This window comes from Oncorhynchus kisutch, linkage group LG13 (assembly GCF_002021735.2).
Source record: "Oncorhynchus kisutch isolate 150728-3 linkage group LG13, Okis_V2, whole genome shotgun sequence".
NCBI classification, from domain to species: Eukaryota; Metazoa; Chordata; class Actinopteri; order Salmoniformes; family Salmonidae; genus Oncorhynchus; species Oncorhynchus kisutch.
In genome coordinates, this window is record NC_034186.2 from 52,621,288 (window position 1) to 52,643,392 (window position 22,105).

The 22,105-nt window shown below is 44.7% G+C and overlaps 1 protein-coding gene across 2 annotated transcripts in view; it reads right to left on the reverse strand.

Moving 5' to 3' along the window:
- Positions 1-22,105, reverse strand: part of LOC109902196 (nuclear factor of activated T-cells, cytoplasmic 1-like) — a 63,018-nt gene that overhangs the window by 27,570 nt on the left and 13,343 nt on the right. For both annotated transcript variants that reach the window (XM_020498357.2, XM_020498358.2), the window contains exons 4-8: positions 17,821-18,023; positions 13,771-13,943; positions 12,184-12,324; positions 2,762-2,817; positions 131-263 (exon numbers count right to left, since the gene is read on the reverse strand). In XM_020498357.2, the coding sequence (XP_020353946.2) occupies positions 131-263; positions 2,762-2,817; positions 12,184-12,324; positions 13,771-13,943; positions 17,821-18,023 (706 nt within the window). The remainder of the gene's footprint in view (positions 1-130; positions 264-2,761; positions 2,818-12,183; positions 12,325-13,770; positions 13,944-17,820; positions 18,024-22,105) is intronic.

Here is a 22,105-nt window from a genome sequence, read left to right on the forward strand (position 1 = left end):
GGTAACATTGCAGGTATAAGGCATGAGCATGTATGACCCCTTTATAATTTACCAAGCAACACTAGTAGGACACATAAACCCCCAAACCACGTGTAAGGGAGGCGGTAAACCTGACGGTTGTTGGGGTTACCATTTGGTGAGAGATAGGTGAAGCGCTGGTACTGGCTCCTCTTTCTCTTGCCATTGCAGACGTAGAAGTTGACCTGCACTGGGCTAGATATCCTCTGGTTCCTGTAGGGGGGGATCTCCACCACCAGCGCCGTCTACAACACACAGAAACGGCACAGAATGGATACACGTACAGTACGAACCCTCCAGATGCACTGTAGATCAGTGCACCGTGTATTTGTGTGAGCGGAGCAGATTTTCAAAAAGCTGTCAAAAAACATGCATCACCTAAACATTATGAAATCAGACTAAGACGGCATGGTGAAGATTTTAGTTTGAACTTCCATCCCTAGTTTAGGCCTACAACCCCTTTCAATGCTCTTCTTAAGACACAAATAAAACTCCAACTGTACTGAGTGTCAACTCATTAATTAGCAGGTATGTATGCTTGTTTTGCTTTCAGGGAACCCTGGAGGAGTGTTCTGAACAAGCTTTCTGAGCTGGATCTTCGGCCCAATCTGGATGGGCTCAGCAGGAACCCCAGGGTGTGTACCACGCCCCTGTTCGTGTCTGTCTGAAGCCCTGAGGGCCTGGGGTTCGAACCCTAGCCCTGGACTACTACAGGGGAGAGATGTGAGGCCTTTGGCCTTGTTTCCACAGCCCCTGACCAGCGTGTCGCTCCAGGCCCAGGGTGAAGCCTCTGTAATGAACGTGAACTTTGGAGGCTGCAGAGCAGGGATTGAGGTGCATGACAAAGGCGCCATTGGGACATGACTGAGTGTCTGCCTGTCTAGAGCCTGTCTGTCTTTGTCTGTCTCTCTCTCTCTCTCTCTCTCTCTCTGGGGGCCAGCTCAGGCCATATGGGGTGGTGGAGCAGAGCAGGAAGCCATTCCCTGTTGCTCAGCATATTTTGTGGGGTCTGTCTACATGTCTGTGTGTCTGTTTAAAGGCCAGGTCTGCCCCGGACTGACGGGGTCAAAGACAGCACAGACACAGGTGTCGATGACCCAACACCCCCTCCATCCCCCTCCCCTCCCATCCTCCCACCCAGTGAGCAGAGCGATCAAAAACAGGAATAATGAAAACATATGGCAGGCAGAGCATGGGTGACCTAACGGTGGCTGGGGGCAGCAGGGGAGAAAAGGTCAGCAACACTGTGGCTTGTTTGTCGGTACGCCAAATAAGCACACGGTACTATTTGTCTTTCACCGACCTAACCCAACCCCTCACTGTCATTTTCCAACATGTGGGACTAGCCTTAACATCAGCCAGCCCTTAAGGCCAATTAAACATTGAAGCATCAGAGAGGAGGAGGCCGCAGTCAACACTCCTGACGCGACAAAGCCAGTCACCTGAACGTGAAAACACATGACAACAAAAAACATCATCGTCAATTGAAATGCCGCCGTATTTCGACACCTGTTCCATGGGTGATGATTCACTCGAGACCCCCTGCAATTGTCAATGACAGCAGTTTGTTTACAGGGAGACAGAGGGACGGTGAGACCCAGCTGGTGAAAGAGAAGAGAAAAGGGAGGGGGCATGGATGATTTGAAACTCATTGTCATCACACAACCTGACGTGCGCCCGAAGACACAGACGCACACACAGGCAAACACACAGACCTTTACGAGTCTCTACTTAATTAACTCCAGAAGCACATGTAGCTTTTCTGGGACACGTACAACATTTACCGTCCCCTCTGACGAATCCCCTTTGCCTTGTATTTTCTGAACAGAATGTAGGCCTAAATGTGTGACTGGGCATCAGTAGAAAGGTGCACAGGTTTATTTACTCATTACTTCTCTCGTGAAAACAGCAGGTAAGGGAGGGGTATCATCCACTCGAGGCCAGGCCTCGCGCGGAAGGCCGAGCTCAGACAAAGTGGTTCAAGCGCTCCTCCTCCCTGAACCAGAAGTTGAAGAGTGAACTAAATGTCTGGCTACGCTGGCTGAGGTGTTTGGTAGGGCAACTGGGCTTGCATCAGTATTCATTAGGCAACAAACTGAAGAAAATGCACTGAAACTGGGAGGGACTACCTAAACTTGTCCAATGAGAAACACCCTTTTTCGTTTCCCATTACAAAATGGTTTGCTATGGTGTGCCCTAATGAATATGACCGACAGTAGTAGAGAGAAGGTGGTGGTGTGTGTTTGTTTGCGTGCACGTGTGAACGTGTGTGTTTATTGAGGGGTGCTTGTTGATGATGAAGCAAGATACTCTAGGTGCAATCACTCTGTTTACTGTGAGAGAGAAAAATGTGTGAAAATTCCATTCGGGATTGCATGGACTAATCAACATGACTAATCTCTCTCCTTGGTAATGTCTTAGCAAAGGTTACATCAGCAAAGTGAGTAAGGGGAAGTGAGGGAGGTGAGGGAAGGAAATACAGGGGGAGAGAGGGGGGGAGAAAAAGAGAGAGAGAGAGCCAGAGAGAGAGAGAGAGAGCGAGCGACAGAGAGAGAGCGAGCGAGGGCGCGCGAGAGAGAGAGAGAGAGAGAGAGAGAGGGAGAGAGAGAGAGAGGTGGGTAATATAATGGAAGAGAAAGATGCATGGAATGTATGACTGAGTCAACTTACACTTTCAATCTTAACAACAGGACTACAACTAATACAGTACTGTGTTTTACTGAAAACACTGAGGAATACTTACAGACTTGAAGGAGTCCTTGTCAACTTTGGCTTCTGTCTCCCATAGGTGGTGTCCATCTATAAAAAAAGGACAATAGAAAATATGAAACACTACATAATCACACACAATATAATTGCAAAAAACTAAAGTTACGAACAGGAAGCATAGAAATAGCGCACATAGAACAGATCTGCTGCTTCTTAGACTTGCTTTCGATGAGAATGACAGACCTATAACTCCAATTTCTATGTGAATTTGGTCGGATCGGCCAAAAAAGTTACACATTGCAGCTTTAACTCTGCTTCATAAACGCCTTTTGTTCGTTTCATCTTGAGAGTGTGTTGTGGTGTCGAGGCCTCCCCGTCATGCAATAAAAGCCCAGGGATCTGCAGCAGCTGCCGGGAATCTGTAGCTGTAGCAGTTCTCTCACATTCTTTGGGTCTCTCCGGGATTTCATGCCACACCTTCGCGAACAGACGCTCTTGTGCTCTGTTTATACAATCAGGCCCAAACCACAGCACATTTTCTTACAGCCTATGACTCGTTAGTGGCTGTCAGAAATAGAAATGACAATATCCAGCCTTTGTGTGTCTGTGTCGCAATGTCTGGCAGTGCCTGTGTGTGTGTGTGTGTGTGTATGGCACTGCCATGCTGGTTGGCAATATAGTTTCGTCTGTGGCACTACCATGCAGTGTTGGCTGGCAATACAGTTGTGCCAATGTGTGTCTGTGGCACTGGCTGACTATATCATTATGTTTGTGGTCCTAATTTTACAAGGACTGTGAGATATGTGTGAAGTAACAAACACCAAAGATGTTATGGCCATTGGGCAGCTGTACTAGTATAACTAAAGACCCAAGTAATAAGATGTGGTCTCTACACCAAATTGTTCTCCCAGTGTTCTTTTTCACAACGCAAAAAGTGAAGGAAAAGATCCCAGTCATGCTTGGCCTGCTATCACTCGTGAAGAAGGGTGGAGCTGGGGTTGGGAGAGAGCTTAGGAGGATGGAAGTCACCATGTATCTGTTTCCAAAAAGCAATATTAAAAGTGAGGAAAAGAGAAGGCCAGACATTGAGAAAGATCACAGACAGATTTCTTTATTTTGAGTTCAGGCAGAAGTGAGAGAAAATAAGACAGAAGACAGAAGAGAAAGATGAAGTGAGTAAATAGACAACTGTGATATTTCGGTAGGGTGACGAGTACGCCTATATGACCGTGTGATGCTTTGTGCAGGTGATCATGATGTGCCATGGAGCTGATATGCTCGTCAGGCTGTGAGATGGGAAGAGAGAGAAAGAGAGAGAGAGAGAGAGACCGAGAGAGAGAGAGAGAGAGAGAGAGAGAGAGAGAGAGAGAGAGAGAGAGACCGAGAGATAGAGAGAGAGAGAGAGAGAGAGAGAGAGAGAGAGAGAGAGAGAGATGATAGGGAATGCTCATTCCTCATATTACATCTGGGGAACCAAGAGGGAATCTCGCCCACCCCCGCACTGGGACTCCCTCCAAGAGGGGAAACCTTAGACGTCAACCCTCCACAAGTAAACATGTTTTTCAGGCTTCTCTCTCTCTCTCTCTCTTTCTCTTTTTCTCTATTTCTCTCGCGCTCTCATTTTCTTTCCCCATCTGTCTTCATCTCCCTCTCTTTCCTGATCTTACTCCTCTCAATCCCGTTGACATTCTCTTTCGATTCACCTCACTTTCACCCTCTGTCTGTTTGTCATCTACAGAAGCAGCCATTAAACAGACCCTCCTACTCTTTTCAAATAGATGAAACAAGAGGAAACAAAAAGAGTAAAAGCAGTAATTTCCCCTTCTTCTCTCTCCTTCACCTTCACTGAATCGGGAGACAGACACATATGTGGAATGCAAACCTTTTCAAGACAGAGAGTGCCGTAGGACTGAACCGCAAAATGTTATGCTCTCTCTCTCTCTATCTCTCTGTGCAACATCTGTAAAACGCTTCTGTTCCGTCAACCGAACCGCCCCTCCCTACTTCGCAGAGGCCCCACCCACACACAACCCCTCCCTCCATCTATACCTCGGCCTCCTCCTAAACTCTCCCTCTATCAGACTGGTCATAACACAGGGCAGTGGTAGTAGGAGGCATAGCAACTCCCTATACGGGTCAATAACAATTGCACTCAACACATTTACATCAAAAGATTTACACAGACACACACACACACCATTGTCTCAAGTAAAGTCCTTTGGAGAAAGATCAGCCAGCTGCCTTTTAACGTGTCTAAACTGGTGGGGAGAGTCCAAAAGACTCACATTGCACAGTAACACACCAAATGACCTACTGACGAAGGAAGCATCATCAGGACACAGTTGACGGAGAGGTTTAACCTCTCTAGGGTAGGGGGCAGCATTCGGAATTTTGGATGAAAAGCATGCCCAAAATAAACGGCCTGCTACTCGGGCCCAGAAGATATGATATGCATATAACTCGTAGATTTGGATAGATAACACTCTAACGTTTCCAACAATGTTAGAATAGTGTCTGTGAGTATAACAGAACTGATTTGGCAAGTGAAAACCTGAGAAAAATCCATTCAGGAAGTATTTTTTGGGGGTGTTTTGTAGTTTTCTATTCAATGCCATTACAGTATCCATTGACTTAGGACTCAATTTGCAGTTCCTATGCCTTCCAATAGATGTCAACAGTCTATAGAAATAGTTTCAGGCTTGTATTCTTATAAATGAGGGAGTAAGACCAGTCTGAATGAGTGGACCCTGACGTGTCACAGAGTTTTTTCAAGCGCAATCCCGAGAGAGTGCATTTCTTGTTTATCTTTTATAATGACGACATTATTGTCCGGTTTAAATATTATAGATAATTTAGGCTAAAAACAACCTGAGGATTGACTATAAACATCGTTTGACATGTTTCTATGAACTTTACGGATACAACGCGCGAACAGGTTTTTGGATATAGAGAGACTTTATCGAACAAAAGGAACATTTATTGAGTAAATGAATGTCTTCTGAGTGCAAACATATGAAGATCATCAAAGGTAAGGGATTAATTTTATCTCTATTTCTGAGTTTTGTAACGCTTCTGCTTGGCTGGTTACTGTTTGTAATCATTTGTCAACTGTTCTCAAATGTTCTCAAATAATCGTAAGGTATGCTTCCGCCGTAAAGCGTTTTTAAATCTGACACCGTGGTTGGATTCACAAGAAGTTCATCTTTAAACCTATCTAAAATATGTTTTGTTTTCTGAATTTTTATAATGAGTATTTCTGTATTTGAATTTGGCGCTCTGCAATCTCACTGGATGTTGGCCAGATGGGACGCTAGCGTCCCACATACCCTAGAGGGGTTTAAACCATCTAACCACAACTCAACTCCCAGGACTAAGTATTTCTAAGCAACAACACGGTCCCTATGTTTATTCTATGACTCATATAATACAGTACATGCTCCCACATGACTACAATAACAATAACCTCCCACTTGTTTTCTTTCTCTACGGTAATTGCTTCGAGATTTGGTTGACAGGAGACACAATGTGGAACGCAAAACAGGATGGTGGGACCACTCTGGTATTTATTGAAGAACCTTTCTTATCAGGCCTCTCTTATACTTGTGCCTGCACTGACCTGTGGTTGGTTTACACCCAAACACAGAGAGAGACAGAGAGAGAGACACAGAGAGAGAGAGAGAGAGAGAGAGAGAGAGAGAGAGAGAGAGAGAGAGAGAGAGAGAGAGAGAGAGACATCTCTCTCATCTCTCTCATCAACTTCCACTGGCCAAAGAATGTTCACTTTGGTGGTTTTGGGAATGGAAAATCTGATTCACCCCGTCTTAATTGCTGAGGCACTTGTGAAACAAGCCAGCCTTATTTTTCAACTTTCGTCCCTCCCAGAGATAATTTTGGGGGTGTCTTTTATCTCTCTCTATCCCTCTTTCCTGTTTCTATAATACAGTCAGTTATCAAAATTCTGTTGCCACCTGTCTGGCAAAAACTGTCAGTAAATTTGGAGCCAAAATAGCAGGCAAAATCGCAGGGCAAACAGGGTCCCATCACACACCAGACCAGGGGTTGGCTTCTGCGTCTCTTAGACACCTGGTACAGTACCTGCCAGTCCTTATACCAGTGAAACCTGACAAATCTATCAACAGAGGTGGTAGGGTGGGAAAGTTAGAAGTGGGATCCAGGGTAGAGGTGCTGGGCTAGGGGCAGACCTGACTTCTCTTTCCCTGCTGTGGAGCTATATCTGTGCTGTATGCTCCAGACCTCCAGGCACAGCTCCAATCACACCAGATGTAAAAGCTATCCTGCTCACAAGGGAATTCCCTCCCTCCCCTCTGAGTCAGAGTGTAGGCTTTCCCCAGCACCTCCTTCCCCAACTCCCTCCATGCATGGAAATCAGGGCAAGCCAGAACACACAGTCGATAAGGTGCACCAGGTATGCCTTCCTGCTCCTGTGCCAAAACGAGAGGGTTGAGCGAAGTCAAAACACACAAACACGCCCCCCCCCCTACACACACACACCACTGTAATAAAAATAACAGAGACATCATAGCTAATCCAACTGATCAGCAACACAAAACAAAATGGAAAGTCTCTGAGATATGGAAAATAAATAGAATCACTCCGAAAGCCTATAAAGCAGTACTTACTGGTACAGAGCGTGAGACTCTCAAACACAGCAAAACAAATCTCCGTTAACACATCCACTATGATCACTCTCAACCCACATGGGGCATGCAGAGGGTAACATCATACTTATGAAGCAACTGGTAACTTCAAAAGTTCTCTCAACAAAACGTGGGTGAAATCACAGATCGGTCTCAGAGCTTGGAGTTGAAAGATAATAGCCATCACCAAAACCTTGTTGGAACTCACTCACTAAGCAGAGAGTCAGCAGTGAGAGTCGACAGTGAGAGTCGACAATGTGAAACACACCCAAGGAACGGATGCAGGACATCCACTACTGGACAATATCCGTCTCTCCTGCCCCTGGCTTTCCCGAACAGCACTTTGTCTCACCCTGCCTGTGCTCTCTCCCCTCTACTCCTCCTCCCTCCCTCCCTCCTCCCCCTCTGTTCTCGTCTGTTCCGCTTCGCCTTTCTTCAGGGAATCCTTCGCAGATGAGTCACTGAAAACACTTCCTACTGAACACACAAACAGGCCCGTAGGCTAGCTACCCTACCCCTCAGCGGCAGCACACATGCACACACACACACACATGCACACACACACACACATGCACACACACACACACATGCACACACACACACACATGCATATGCTGTTTGCATCAGTCATCCTGCGGGTCCTTGATACAGAGCAATAGGGATGGCCTTAGCATTTGAAAAGTAGAAATAATTATATTTCTGGGCACATTAAACCCTCCCGCAGTGCCACCAACCTTGAGCTTTGCTCTTTTTTTTTTTACCGAGAGGGAGTCTCAGGGGGATCGGGAAACAAGCAAAACAACACACGAGAGAGGAAGAGAGAGGGAGCGAGAGGGAGAGAGGGAGAGGAACAGAAAGACAGTCCTTTATGAGCCTCTGAAATGGATACCGATCGACTGCAAATCTTAACCACTGTTATTGTGACAAGAAATCAATCCCTTTTTGTTGGAAAACGGACAATTCGTTATCTAGTTGAAAACAAGCTTCTATATGTTTATCGCCAAATCAAACTCTGTCTCCGTACAGGTAATGAAGTTTTAGTTTGAACACTAGATGCGGTGTAGAAAGGTCAATGGCATGCAGGATTCTGTGATATATCCGATTTGGATATATTTGGCTGTTTTTCGCTGCATAACATTTCACAGTGGTCCCGTTTCAGGTTGAGGAGAAGGGGCTGCTAACTCAAGTTCATATGAGCTGGTAGCATAGCTAGCGTACAGAAATCGGTGGTAGTGGTCGTGGTTTAACTGTAACGCACTCGATTGGGGACGATGACATGAACATATATTGGGTTTGACATCCATCCAAGTATTTTACTCTGATTCTAACCTTAACCTATTGTGAAATACAAACAATAAACCTAGATTTGATTTTATTTACAATACACATATGACTCATTTTGTTGGGGGGCAATATGGAGATTCGGGATCTTTCTCCCATGGCATCTTTCCCAACCCTGCGCGTTACCATGGCAATTACATTGTTTTGGTCGAGTTCCATTGACCTCTTTACCCCATCTATTGAACATCCTACCAATAAAGACTGGAGAGCACCAGTTAGACCGCCACAACCAAAGGAAATGGCAAAATATCAAATATGGGCATTGATATACAGCATGAAGGAGGTGGCCTCTCTGTGCAGCAATGGAAAACAGTACCATTCCATAGTTTGGCATAGAAAGCTCAAGTTAGGTCAAGTTAAGTCCTGTCTATTGCTCTTTTGTAGCGTTCGAAGAATAGCTCTTTGGAATTTTCCGGGAGGTGCTTATTGGAGTACATTCTAGAAAATGAGCAGCTCTCCTCACCTTCAATCACTGCAGCAGTAATGGATGTCACCACTGGAACACAAGCAGTGATGGCTATAGTGTGTGTGTGTGTGTGTGTGTGTGTGTGTGTGTGTGTGTGTGTGTGTGTGTGTGTGTGTCTGTGCGCGCGTGTGTAATTAGTGTAAGGCTATGAATTTGACTCATGAACTTTTTCCAGTGTAATATAAAACTCGATTCACGGCATACAACTTTAATATGAATATATTTCATTGGATAGCTTTTCCATTTTTTTCCTCTTTTAGTCTTCCCGACCTAAATCAACAATAAGAGATTTTCCAAACTCAAAAACGCTTCTCAAACTGCAATATTATGTGATCAAAATGCCAAGATTTCATTCTACATAAAACATTTAAATAGAGCATAAGAACATTTCTACAGATGTATCAACCCCTGTGAAGTGACTATTATACAAAGGTTTCTGTTTGTGTGTTTGTGTGTGTAAGTGTGTGTGTGTGTGTGTGTGTGTGTGTGTGTGTGTGTGTGTGTGTGTGTGTGTGTGTGTGTGTGTGTGTGTGTGTGTGTGTGTCAGTGTCAGTGTGCGTGTCGTACTGTGATAATGAGCTTTGAGCTGGGAGACCCTTGGAAGTACTGGGTCCTTTATTGTTTACATAAGAGCAGACAAAGCAGACAAGACACTGAGACAGGGTCAAGGAGAAAGGAGGGGGGCATGAAAAGAAATCCCTCACTTTGTGCACCTTCTCAGAAGTCTCACTCCCTTGACACCACTGAGAAGGAAAACAAGCCACTAAAATTGTCGATAGCAGGCAGCCGTGTGGGGATCCCTGGAGCACAGAACTCCAAACCACATTGGCTAATTGCTTTAACGGGCCGACGAGTAGAGAGAAAGATAGTGAGGACAGGGCTGGGATAGAGCAAGAGAGAATGAGAGAGCAGAAGGAGTAGGAGGGGGGAAAAGGCATGTGGGATGAAAGGTGAAGGGGGTAAAATGGGTTCTGGACTAGACAGGGCTTCCCTCTCTTCCCTCTCTTCCCCTCTCTTCCCTCTCTTCCCCTCTCTTCCCTCTCTTCCCCTCTCTTCCCCTCTCTTCCCTCTCTTTCCCTCTCTTCCCTCTCTTCCCCTCTCTTCCCCTCTCCTCCCCTCTCTTCCCTCTCTTCCCTCTCTTCCCCTCTCCTCCCCTCTCTTCCCTCTCTTTCCCTCTCTTCCCTCTCTTCCCTCTCTTCCCCTCTCCTCCCCTCTCTTCCCTCTCTTCCCTCTCTTTCCCTCTCTTTCCCTCTCTTCCCTCTCTTCCCTCTCTTTCCCTCTCTTTCCCTCTCTTCCCTCTCTTCAGGGATCCACCTTCATGAGGAGTTAGTCCCAGCATATTAACAAGTCAATCCCCCCCCCCCCCCTCACCCCGGTGGGCTCTAAGGGGCTGAGGGGTGAGCCAGCCATCAGGGCGAGAGTGACACAATGACACAGCTGTGGAAGGGTAAGGGGTTGATAAAGGGGTTTCGGGAGTGGGAGGATATGGGGATGGGGGAGAAGTTACTCTTGGCAGCAGGGGTGTTCATGACAGGGAGACTCCAAGGCCAATAATACCAGGCGTGGGGAAATCCTCTCCAAAAGAACAGAAGCAAATACCTCGCTCAGAGCTGATAAAGCAGCTGCAGAGTCCTAGAGCCTGCCATCTTCACCCAATAGAAAACAGACACCCTCTCAGGACATAATGACGTGTCAGGGCTGATGCTTCAAGTCTTGTGCCAGTCTACTGAGTTATCCGGGAGTTGGAATGTACCTATAAGTCGTCTTTCCTCTATAGTTTGTCTAGCAACTCCAAATCATTCCTACGAGGGTAAATGAATATATTATGAAAACCTCTCAAATATAACTCTCTCTTCTTACAGAACAAACGTCTTCAAACATGAGCAGTAAATATCAGTTGACAAATGCCAAGAAACACCACAGACAGTATATCTATATAAACCTATAATGAAGAAAAGGTAGGATTTTCCTCTTTCCTTGGAAAATGTCTACCACTATCCACTATCTCCTCATGATCATCATCATCATCAAACATCACATGTGTTTACACAGGCCATACTTGGCCAGTACAGTTGCCTTTGATTCACTGGACCCAATCAAGGAAATGACTGTTTGTAAACTTGATCACCAGTGTCTTCACATAGTCATCTCTCCTCTCCCTCCCACACAAAGAGGAAATGAATGGGAAAAATTTGAAATGCAAGTAATAAGTAATAACAAATCACACCGCAGGAGGGGGGAGACAGTGTGTGCATGTGTATGTGGCAGCATGAGAGAGAGATAATGAGTGTGAGATGGAGAGACCGAGAGAGAGGGAGAGAGAGAGAGAGAGAGAGAGAGAGAGAGAGAGAGAGGGAGAGGGAGAGAGAGAGAGAGAGAGAGAGAATACAGGATAAATGGTGGGACAGAGGTACAGATGCCATGTCTTAATTTGATCATGCTGTTGTTGCAGGAGTTTGTCATTTCCTATTTGCCCTTACAAAAAATGTATCAACCCCTACTAAAATGTCAATTAACTATAATCCTGTTGCTGCAGGATTATTTTCCTTGTTGTAGCAAACTGTGTCAAATTAAGATCCTACATCTGTACGAAGGTAACTTGAAATATGTGAAAGAGAGAGAGAGAAGCAAAGAAAGAAAGAGAGGTTGCACATGCCCCGCTTGTGATTCCTTCCTTAAATTGTGGCGAGCGCCACTATACAGGCAATGGAAACTTCTACAAATGTAAATACGGTTCGGTTAAAAAATATAGCTCCTTAATGCACACCACATGTGGCTCTCTGGCAGACCCTGCTCTATTTTGACGGGAGGAGACCGAGGGAACGCAATGAAGGGAGAGAGAGAGAGAGAGAGAGAGAGAGAGAGGCAGACAGAGGGATAAATTAAAAGTGAGATATCAAGGAAAAGTGTGAGAGAAAGACAGATATATAGAGAGCGATAGAGAGAGATAGTGATAGAGTGTGTAGCTGCTCTGGTTGCGTCCTAACTCACCTTGGGCCTTCTCCACGAACACCACCTTGGAGTCTGGCAGAAAGTTGTGTCCACTCAGGAGGATCTTCTTTCCCCCTGTGGCGGGGTAGCTGTCCAGGCTCTGCTTCTCAATCAGGGGAAGCTCCTGGGCCGAGCGCTGGGCTGGAGGAGGGACAGACAGAGAAACAGACAGGCAGGCAGGCAGACAGAGAGTGTTAATTCACATCCAACTTGGCACAATAGCTGGACAAAAAAAGAAAAACAGCGAGCGGACATACACTTTATACTACATATACAACAGCACTCTACACTGTTGAGACTTTCCTTACCCACTCCCCATCCGCCCCCGGTCCTCCAGATCCCTTCCCTCCCCAACTCTGCCATGTCACAGCAGGAGTTGGTTAGCAACCGCCTTATCAGTTTACAAATGGCATTTAAACACCACTGGCCATTTTCAGATTTTCAGACAACAGATGTTTTATTGTTTTTACTGTCAAATATATAAAAATGGGATGAAAACAATCAGCTTTTCTACTTTCTAGATTCATTATTTTTCATATTCACTCAGGGAGGAACAAGCCAAATAACGAGTCATACTTTGGTCATGCATTAACCACCACCTGTCTCTGCTTTTATCAATGTACCTCGGGGTTCTTGGTTATCAAGACCATGTTCACAGCCAGACACACAATGCTCCGTCATTACATCACTGTGAAATGTACTTGATTCATTCATCTGTAATAATGATCCATCAGAACATTGTAAAAAAAAAAAAATGTAGTCACCAATCAAAAATGTGCCATCATCAACCTTGGACTATAAACTACAAGACTGGCACATTCCTACCATCTACCACACACAGTCTATCTCTCTATCTACCACACACACACACACACACACACACACACACACACACACACACACACACACACACACACACACACACACACACACACACACACACACACACACACACACACACACACACACACACACACACACACACACACACACACTCGACTGATTGACATAGTTAGCGGTTTCCATACACTCTTCCAACCCCGCCAGATCTAGGGCTGGGAAATGACCCTTCATAAACCTGTGATAATAGGGTAGCCTCACCACAATAAGTTAGGCATAAAGTCATAAAATGCACTGAGGGATAAATAACATATGTGTCTGACCTCACAGTTATCAATTAAAGTACAATGCATTCAATGACTTGGCAAATAGATTTCATCATATAAAGATTTGAATTGGGTCCAAAAGGCCACCTCATACTGATTTCCGTGCTAAGAGAGTGTTATTGGGTTTGTGTGTGTGCACCTGTGGATATGTGTGTTCATAAGGAACAGTCATTTTGTGTGTGTGTGTGTGTGTGCGTCTGTGTGTGTTTGTGGCTGTGTGTGTGTGTCTGTTTGTGGCTGTGTTTGTGTGTGGGGGTGTAGGTGTGTGTGTGTGTGTGTGTGTGTGTGTGTGTGTGTGTGTGTGTGTGTGTGTGTGTGTGTGTGTGTGTGTGTGTGTGTGTGTGTGTGTGTGTGTGTGTGCGATGGTGAGTCCATGTGTGTGTATATGTGTGTATGTGTGCACATGTGCGTGTATACTCACAGCACTCGATGGGGTTGGAGGAGGCCTGTAGGGAGATGGTCCTGCCATTGGGCTGGTTGATGTGCACACGGAACACCATCCTCACGCGCGTGTTTTTGCGCCCGATGTCTGTCTCGCCCTTGCGCAGCTCGATGTCGGAGTTCCGCAGTTTTAGAATCCCTGCACAGTCAATGCTGTCGCACAGGGGAGAGGATCCATTTTAGCATCAGCATACTGGTACTAAGCAATATACTGTCTGTAGGAGCACTATGCTACAGCTTGTCTCAAGAATCCTGAGTTTATTACAGGCCACGATCATGAGACTATATCGAGACATACATTACAGATGGAATATACTGCATCATACTGTATAACATAAACATAACAAGTACAGTCTGTTATTATTAGGACATCATCATTAGACCACAGAGACTATCTATAATGCAGATGTACAATATGTTCACTGTCACGAACAAGTCCTGGAGCTCTATTTGATCAAAGAGACTAGCGCCAGATCCGCAAAGCCTCTCCCAAGGTAAGAGTGCATATAATATGATTAATTATGATCTAAAAGGCAAAACTGACCCTAGATCAACACTCCCTACTCTGAGACGTCTCGTCTAATGTTCCGGGTCACAGATATCGGAAGTCCCGTAAGAACACTACTGAGTCGCTACCCCATCTGTAGCTAGGTTCTTCTTAGAACAACATTCCATTTTTTGATGTGACTTATAATGTTCCTGGTGCCCCAGAATACAGCTCTCTGGAGCAATCTTCAGGGCAGTGTTCATTAGGGCAAGTAACAGAACACGCTTTAAAACGATTTGCAACTGTTTCACTCAGTTTATCGTCTATTTGGTGCCTAATGAACACGGCCCAGGCCATTGGTCTCTCCACTGTCTCCTCCAGAGGAAAAGCCCATTGGCTGCCTCTTGCATTCTCACAGCCACTTCATAACCCTCTGCCTTTCCTCCAAAAAAACATGCTCCCTCTACACTGTTCATACTTTTATCATTTCAAACATTTACGGTTTCAACCTTACTAACCGATGTCACATTGAGCTTTTCCTATGCTGTCTTCATTTATTTTATTTTATAGTTTGTTTGTTTTTTTGCGGGAGGATTTACCTTAGGGGGAAAAAAGGCATAACTTTTCAGACTGGCCTTTCAAGAAATTAAACTAAAACCGAAACGTTGCTGGTAAAGCTTTTTGGGTGGAATTCTTGGAACATGTTAAATGTCAAGTTTTACACAAATCCATTTTCCCCCTTCATTTTGGTCAATCTGAATGTGATTCTTATTTTTTTTGTGAAAGAAAAATTTCAACAAGTTTCTTTAGTGGCTCATGCCTGATGAAAGTGTTCAGTCATGCAGTTATGGTTTTAAAACAAAACACATTAGAGGTAGTGTGCCATGCTCTATTTGACTGTCAAACGACTGTTGGAATGAACATTAGTGTCTCTCCTCATGAACTATGGTGTGGAGCAGCCAATCACGGCTTGCAGAAGTGATATGGTGAAGTCAGCTCAAAGTCAAGATCTGTAGGGGACAGCAATGGCGACTGTTGGTCATAAAAAAACACTCCAAGAATTAAGTCACTGACTGCGATGGAGGAAAGGGGGATACCTAGTCAGTTGCACAGGAAAGGTGGCCGGAAAGGGTTGCCGAACAAACAAAAAAATGGATTTGCATGTTGACGGTATATTTTACATTTGAATGGACACATTTGGACTAGTTGAGTGGAATTTTCTTTTGTTTCCGATACCAACTCTACTGAATGAATGTCACATGAATGTCACATGATTCAAAAGCATAGTATAGTATAGAAGTAGCCCAGAATTGTCTAGATTCTCAGAGACAACATGCTGTGTAATAAAGCAGAAGCTACTGGCTACAATCCATTTCAATGGGTGGATACCAAACAACAGATAAAACTTTATCGGCAACAATACGGGAAGAAAGAGATCGATTGATATGTGTCTGGAGTCTGACATCGGTTGTCTACAGTGCCGTCTATGTAACGTCCCACACAGTGAGTGAGCGAGAGAGAGCTGGCTTGAGAGCAAAGGGCTAGCCGGAGTGTTATCAGGCTGACTGTTAACAGCTCAATGGAAAGACTCCGTCAGCGACCAACCCTCCTCAGACAGACCCTGGCCCTTCCAGCCAGAAGAGAGAGAAAACACGGGCTGTGTTCATTAGACACCAAACAGATGAAAACAGACTGAAACATGGAAGGACTACCTGGACCAAGAAATGCTCATTTACTTGTTCTGCTGCGATACAATTGAAAACGTTTTCAGTGATGTGACCTAATGGACACTAACCTGGCCTACACTGTTCTACCCCCAATCCTGAGGCTCAGTTTTTACTATATACGTTCACTGCTCTCTCCCTCTAGCTTATACGGTGACGACAAAAGGGAAAAGCTGACGTTTTCTCGAATATCAGATTTATCCGTGGTGCCCTGTAAAGTGTAATGGCTGAAGCTCCACAAAGTATCCCCTGTCTGGATATGATACATTTAAAAAAGGTCAGCATAGCATTGTTGGAAATCAAAAGGCATGCTAGATTCAACCATGTTAAACCAACAAAGTTCATTTTCTAGTCAAAGAGATCTGATATCTCATGGTGCTTGCCAAATATCTTTGCAACCTCCCAAAATATCCAAACAAATATTAAAATCCGCTTGAACTTAATATAAACCCAGTCAATCTACATCAGGTCTTCTAAAAAGTACATTATACCAATGAAACACAGAGGAGAATAAAACTACAGTTCAGTAGGTGGTGATGGAGCTTATATAACCGGGGTTGAGTTGAGATTTAGCTGCCTTCTCCATCAGAGAAAGTCCTGGGCCTCGGGACAGCAGACCAATTGTGGCGTGAACAGAGCAGGAGCTGCTGCCTGGGTACCCTGCGGAGAACAACCTTCTGACCTGCTGGAGATCCGGAGTTGGAGAGTGGTTTAAAACTGCACAGTGATTTCAGGAATTGTATATTTTTATGCACACGGCAGATTGGGTGCAAAGGGGAGAAAACCAACAGAAATAGGGCCGATTGGATTTCATGGGCATTATTCCTTTTAGACTCTACATTATGTACAGCACTGTATTAGGCATGCTTTGGTTGTCTTTCTTCCTGAATTCCAACACACACAGTTGGTGATCATTGCAAATACTGCAAGGGTACCATCTTTAACACTAGAAGCGCAGAGGCAGTCCTTTTGACTGCATATTAATTTAAAATAGAAACATCTCTGCCATTGTTAGTCATGGCCCCCCTCCTAAATAAGTCCGTTGTTAGAATTTTGTTTCGAATTTCGATGTCGCAAACAGAATTTCTGTTATAAGCCATTTTAAGAGGACATGCCTTGTTTTTTTTGGGCAGGGAAGATGTTTTGAATCCAATATAATATCAGAAAGAGCAGATTCTGAGGTTTCCAACACACTTTTGTCAGAAAACTCTCATAATTGAAGAGATACGCTCAAAATATATATATCTCCAAGAACAACCTATGTTTCATGCGCTCCATGTGTGAGCAGATAGCTTACTGCAGGGTTACCCAACGGGCAGGTGATTTTATCTGCTCTCGCCCAAGTTTTGCGAGCTCCAAGTTATTTTCATTTTGGAAATCTGTTCCCGAGTGTTCCCACACACAATAGAAAGACACACGATCGTATAGAAACGTAAGTCAGGTTTGAAATTATTCTGTTTATGTCAAATATTATATCTGTTTGGGCTTCTTGCGATCAATTTGCAGTCTACATATTATTTGTAATTATGTACCTGTCCCCTGATCATCCGCTCAAGGAAGAATCTGCCTGTGGCTAAATCTAGTTGAGTATCCCTGGCCTACAGTAACACAAACAAATGAAAATGCTATTGTGTTTTAATGTTATCCAAGACCTTCATAAACACAACCAAATTATAATTAAATATGAAATGCATTTATTACACTGTTAGAATATTGCAGTCAAAATGCTTGCTCGTTGCTTCAAAGTGGGGTCCCTTCGAGGCCTAGCTTTCCTAGTGTTAAGAGCGAGTGACAGGGGAGTGAAAGGACAAGCACTCACATGGCTCTCATGTTGTTCTCGGGCAGCAGAGGGATCTCCAGAACCTTGGTGTTGGACTGCAGGGCCTCGTGGCTGGCGGTAGAGACAGTCTTGCCCGTGATGCGGTGGACCTGGTAGAAGGCGTGCGGTCGCAGGAGGCGGTCGTCTGCGGTCCCGATGAACAGCTGCAGGGTAAGGGGCTCGCTCTCCATGTAACCGTAGAGCTGGCGGGAGAACAAAGAGATCCAGGTGAGACACAACGCCGGGTTTTAAAGCACCTCATAAACAACCTGTCATTTGGGGAAATAGAGATTGAACATCACATCAGCTACTGATAGTTAAGAAGCCCTTTAATGAAAGGGTTTTAAGGGGGAGGTTTCTAGAAAATAGGCCCTTTGGTCGGATTAGTTTTTCGGTTGGGCTGGAGACCCGTTTCCAGATTCTTGGTGTCTTCTGTTTTTTGAATTTGGGAGCGGTTTGTTAATGTACATCCCTTTAGGGGAGGGTTAAAGAGGGTTTTGATATTTTGGAGGTAGTCTGTCTGGGGTAGAGATCTTCTGGGCAGCCAGACACGAGTGATGATGGAGAGGTTGGCTTCCCATCACTTCACTGTTCATTAAAACCTCACAGGCACCATAAAAAAGTGCCCAATGAGAGGATAGCAGTCGACAGTGACTCAATGGAAAGTGACCATTTTGGAGACCAAATAGAAAACCAAGATGATAATTTAAAAGTCTGCCTCTGAGCAGAATGCACAATGTTTATGAGGATTTGATCCTCTCAGCAATGGACTAACGTTAGTAAACATTAATTTCCATGTCAGAAATGGAGTTGAATTTTTAAGGGGTAATCATAAACAGTATTTTGGCAATCTACGTTGAATATTTCTGCTGGTGCACCATACGTATTAAGTATTTTAAATGCAATCCTTTATAGAATTGCTTTTTAATGTGATCAGCAATATCTCAAGAACAATAAATCCTAGATGATTAGTAGCTCCACACATGTGCTCAATAAATGTCTAGTACACATAATATCAAAATACTAATGTTTATGAGAAAATATCAATTCTGGACAAAAGTCACTCACACTTGGTTGAAACAAAATTTCATGACTCTATATCGATTTCTTCCTATTTCTTAGGTCGTCTGTTTGTTCTACATTGTTGACTACATTCTTCTGCGTTTGGCCCCAAGAAATCATAAACTTAGTGGCCTTGTGGTTATAGTGCCGCCCTGAGATTGGAATGTGGGAGTTCGATCCCTGGCCGAGTCACACCAAAGACTGTAAAAATGGGTCCCGATGTGTCTCTGCTTGGCCCTCGGGAGATCGATTGAGGATAAGGCCCTGCGATAGACTAGTGTCCTGTCATGTTAAGCTGCCTCGCACTACAGAAGCAGGAGATAGGCTCCAGCTACTTCCTTTTTGGTTGCAAAATACAGAAGAAAAACCGCTAGCCACATTTACACGGATAGCTTGACTTTCACACAAAGAAAACACCAGATCACAGTGAAGCAAGGCTAGCTTATTCTCTACAAGTAGCTTACTTGTGCCTAGCATGCTGCCAGCATACCACCCCTTGGCCTCTGGGCATTTATGAACCTGCATTATGATTTCCATTAAGGCCTATGAAGCTCAGGAGCGGAACCAGAGACGGTGTCACACAGAGATGAAAGGAGGCCCCTGTATCGGAACCGCCACTTCAAACAGTTTTACACTTCCCCTCTTCCTCTCACGGACCACCTTAAGCTGCTACTGATTCCCCAATAAAAACAAGTACACCAAAAAAACAAACAGGGATGGTTACTACATCTTCTAGATAGTGCAGTAGACTTAGTAGACAGCGTTGCTCAGTGTGATCTCCAATGGCCCCAATAGCCAAACAAGAGATATGTGAGAAGGCGATGCCTGTCAGTTCATTGAACATTTAGCCAACCTTGGAACAACTAGAATCATCTAAAACAAACATAGACCAACCAGGACAACCATCTGGAAGAGAGCTCTTACAACCCTGTTCCTGGAGAGCTACCATCCTGTAGGTTTTCACTACAACCCTATTCTAGCGCATTTAGTTCTAATAATTAGCTGGTTGATACGCTGAACCAGGTTAGTTACAACTGGGGTTGGAGCGAAAACCTAGCGGAGGGTATTTCTCCAGGAACAGGGTTGGAGAGCCCTGATCTAGAACAACTGCAACCATCTACAACAACACTGTCTGCAGAAAGCAGCATGGGGGATGGTTGAAACCCATTTGGAGAGGGGGAAAATACTTCAAATTGGCAGAGGTGCACATTCCTCAATGTGGTGAATGTTACCAGATATTTTGGGGTAAGAATCCTGACCCAGGCCCATTTGCTAACCCAATGGACCACTTCTGGTGCAACCAAATTTTTAGACCTCCCAGCTCCCAGGCAATGTTTGTTCAAGTGTGTGTGTGTGTGTGTGTATGTGTGTGTGTGTGTGTGTGTCTGTGTGTGTGTGTGTGTGTGTGTGTGTGTGTGTGTGTGTGTGTGTGTGTGTGTGTGTGTGTGTGTGTGTGTGTGTGTGTGTGTGTGTGTGTGTGTGTGTGTGTGTGTGTGTGTGTGTGTGTGTGTGTGTGCGTGCGTGCGTGTGCATTTAATGTGGACTTGGAAGAATCTCCAAACCTAGAAACCCTCCAAAAATTGGGGACCCATTCCGAACAGTCAACAGGCAAATCTCACACTGGGTAACGATGGACAGACCTCCATGGCTTCACACAGCTAGGTCCTTGACCACATCAGAGACCGTCACAAAAAAAATCACTTCCACTAGACAGGTCTAACCAAACAACGTCCATCTGAAAAAAAATCCCACAAATTGCTCAATTATCTCCCCAATAAAAGTGTATATCATTTCAAAAGCCCCTTCTTAAAGTTCAGTCTTATGGAAGTTCAGCGCGGCTGTGTCCGACTGAAAACAGCGAGTCAAACGGAATAAGCGACTCCGTGTTTATTTAACGGATTGAGTCATAGAACAAAACACAGACCACATGTAACCTATGACATCATCTGATTAATGGATTTATAATTACCTTTGCGAGGGGTCAGGGATTGGGGAGTACGTGAAGGTAGAGTAATACGTAATTGGAATCTTGTGTCCACAGTAATTCGTCTGCCTTGTTGGACATGTTGACACTTGGTAACAACCAATAATTAGGACCCCACTCTGCCAAATACAAAGGAGAACGACCAACCGAAGACACAATCAGCACGCATCTATGAAGACAGTGAAAAACGACTGAGCTCATTTTGCTCTGGTGAGACAAACTGATGACAAACTTGCCAGGTGACTGTGAAAATAAGTGAGGTGAGGTGAGGTGATCTACAAACTGAAGGCATCATTTGGCTGGTGCGACATATTGAGTTATGCTCATGCCTGCTCATGCAGTAGCTCTCTGTTGGTGATTCTCAACACAGTACAGTACAGCACAGTACTAGACGTATGCTATCCAAGGGTCTCAATAATGGACAAACCAGCAGCAATCATTACAAAACGATCTGGTTTTCTAGTTCTCGACTTGATATCAGCACTTGTTTGATTCAGATATCAAGGGAACTAGTTAAGCAAGCTATACTCTCCTTTCCTCATTCACTTTCCCCTTTTTTCGTCTTCACAGCTCCACACAGTGTCTCCAGCAGCTGTCCTGAGCTGTGTGCTAGTCACACATGCTAGTCATCAGTGAGTTACGCTGGGGTCAGGCGCTTCTTGAAGTCTCTGTGTCTCCAGAGAGCACTTCATCTATGCAGTGATCTCACCAGCAGACCCCTCTCTCTCTGCTCGCCTTGTTATATTTTACTTTCGGTGTCACCAGTGGTAATTACGCTTAGCCGCCACATGCTACCAGTTACTTACACATAGACAAGTCGACAGAGAAGGAAGGAAAAAGTTGTACCATCATGCTACAACGGAACCGATGGAACCGGGCACGAGGTACCAATTTGAAAACGCTAAACGGTCTGTTAATAATGGCATAATTTCTTTATGATTTAATAAAAGGCAGGCTGCCACTCTGCCAAGCCTGTGGCCTCTCTCCCTTTTGAGCTTTGCTCCTCGGTAGACTTTGCTATTGAATTTCTTTGTGACCTCCAACCATTACCTTAGCCTCAGCCTTCACGTGTCTGCATATGGATAAACCACAAGAGGTGAAGTGCGTGTGTTGGGGGTAGTCTTTATCCCTTCACTCGGTGGCGTCCTCCGGTGGGGTCGGGAAGTGATTAATGAGTTCAAGCAACCCTCTAAGTGATGCTGGTCTTCCCAACAGCAAATGAACGTGGTTTGTGATCCC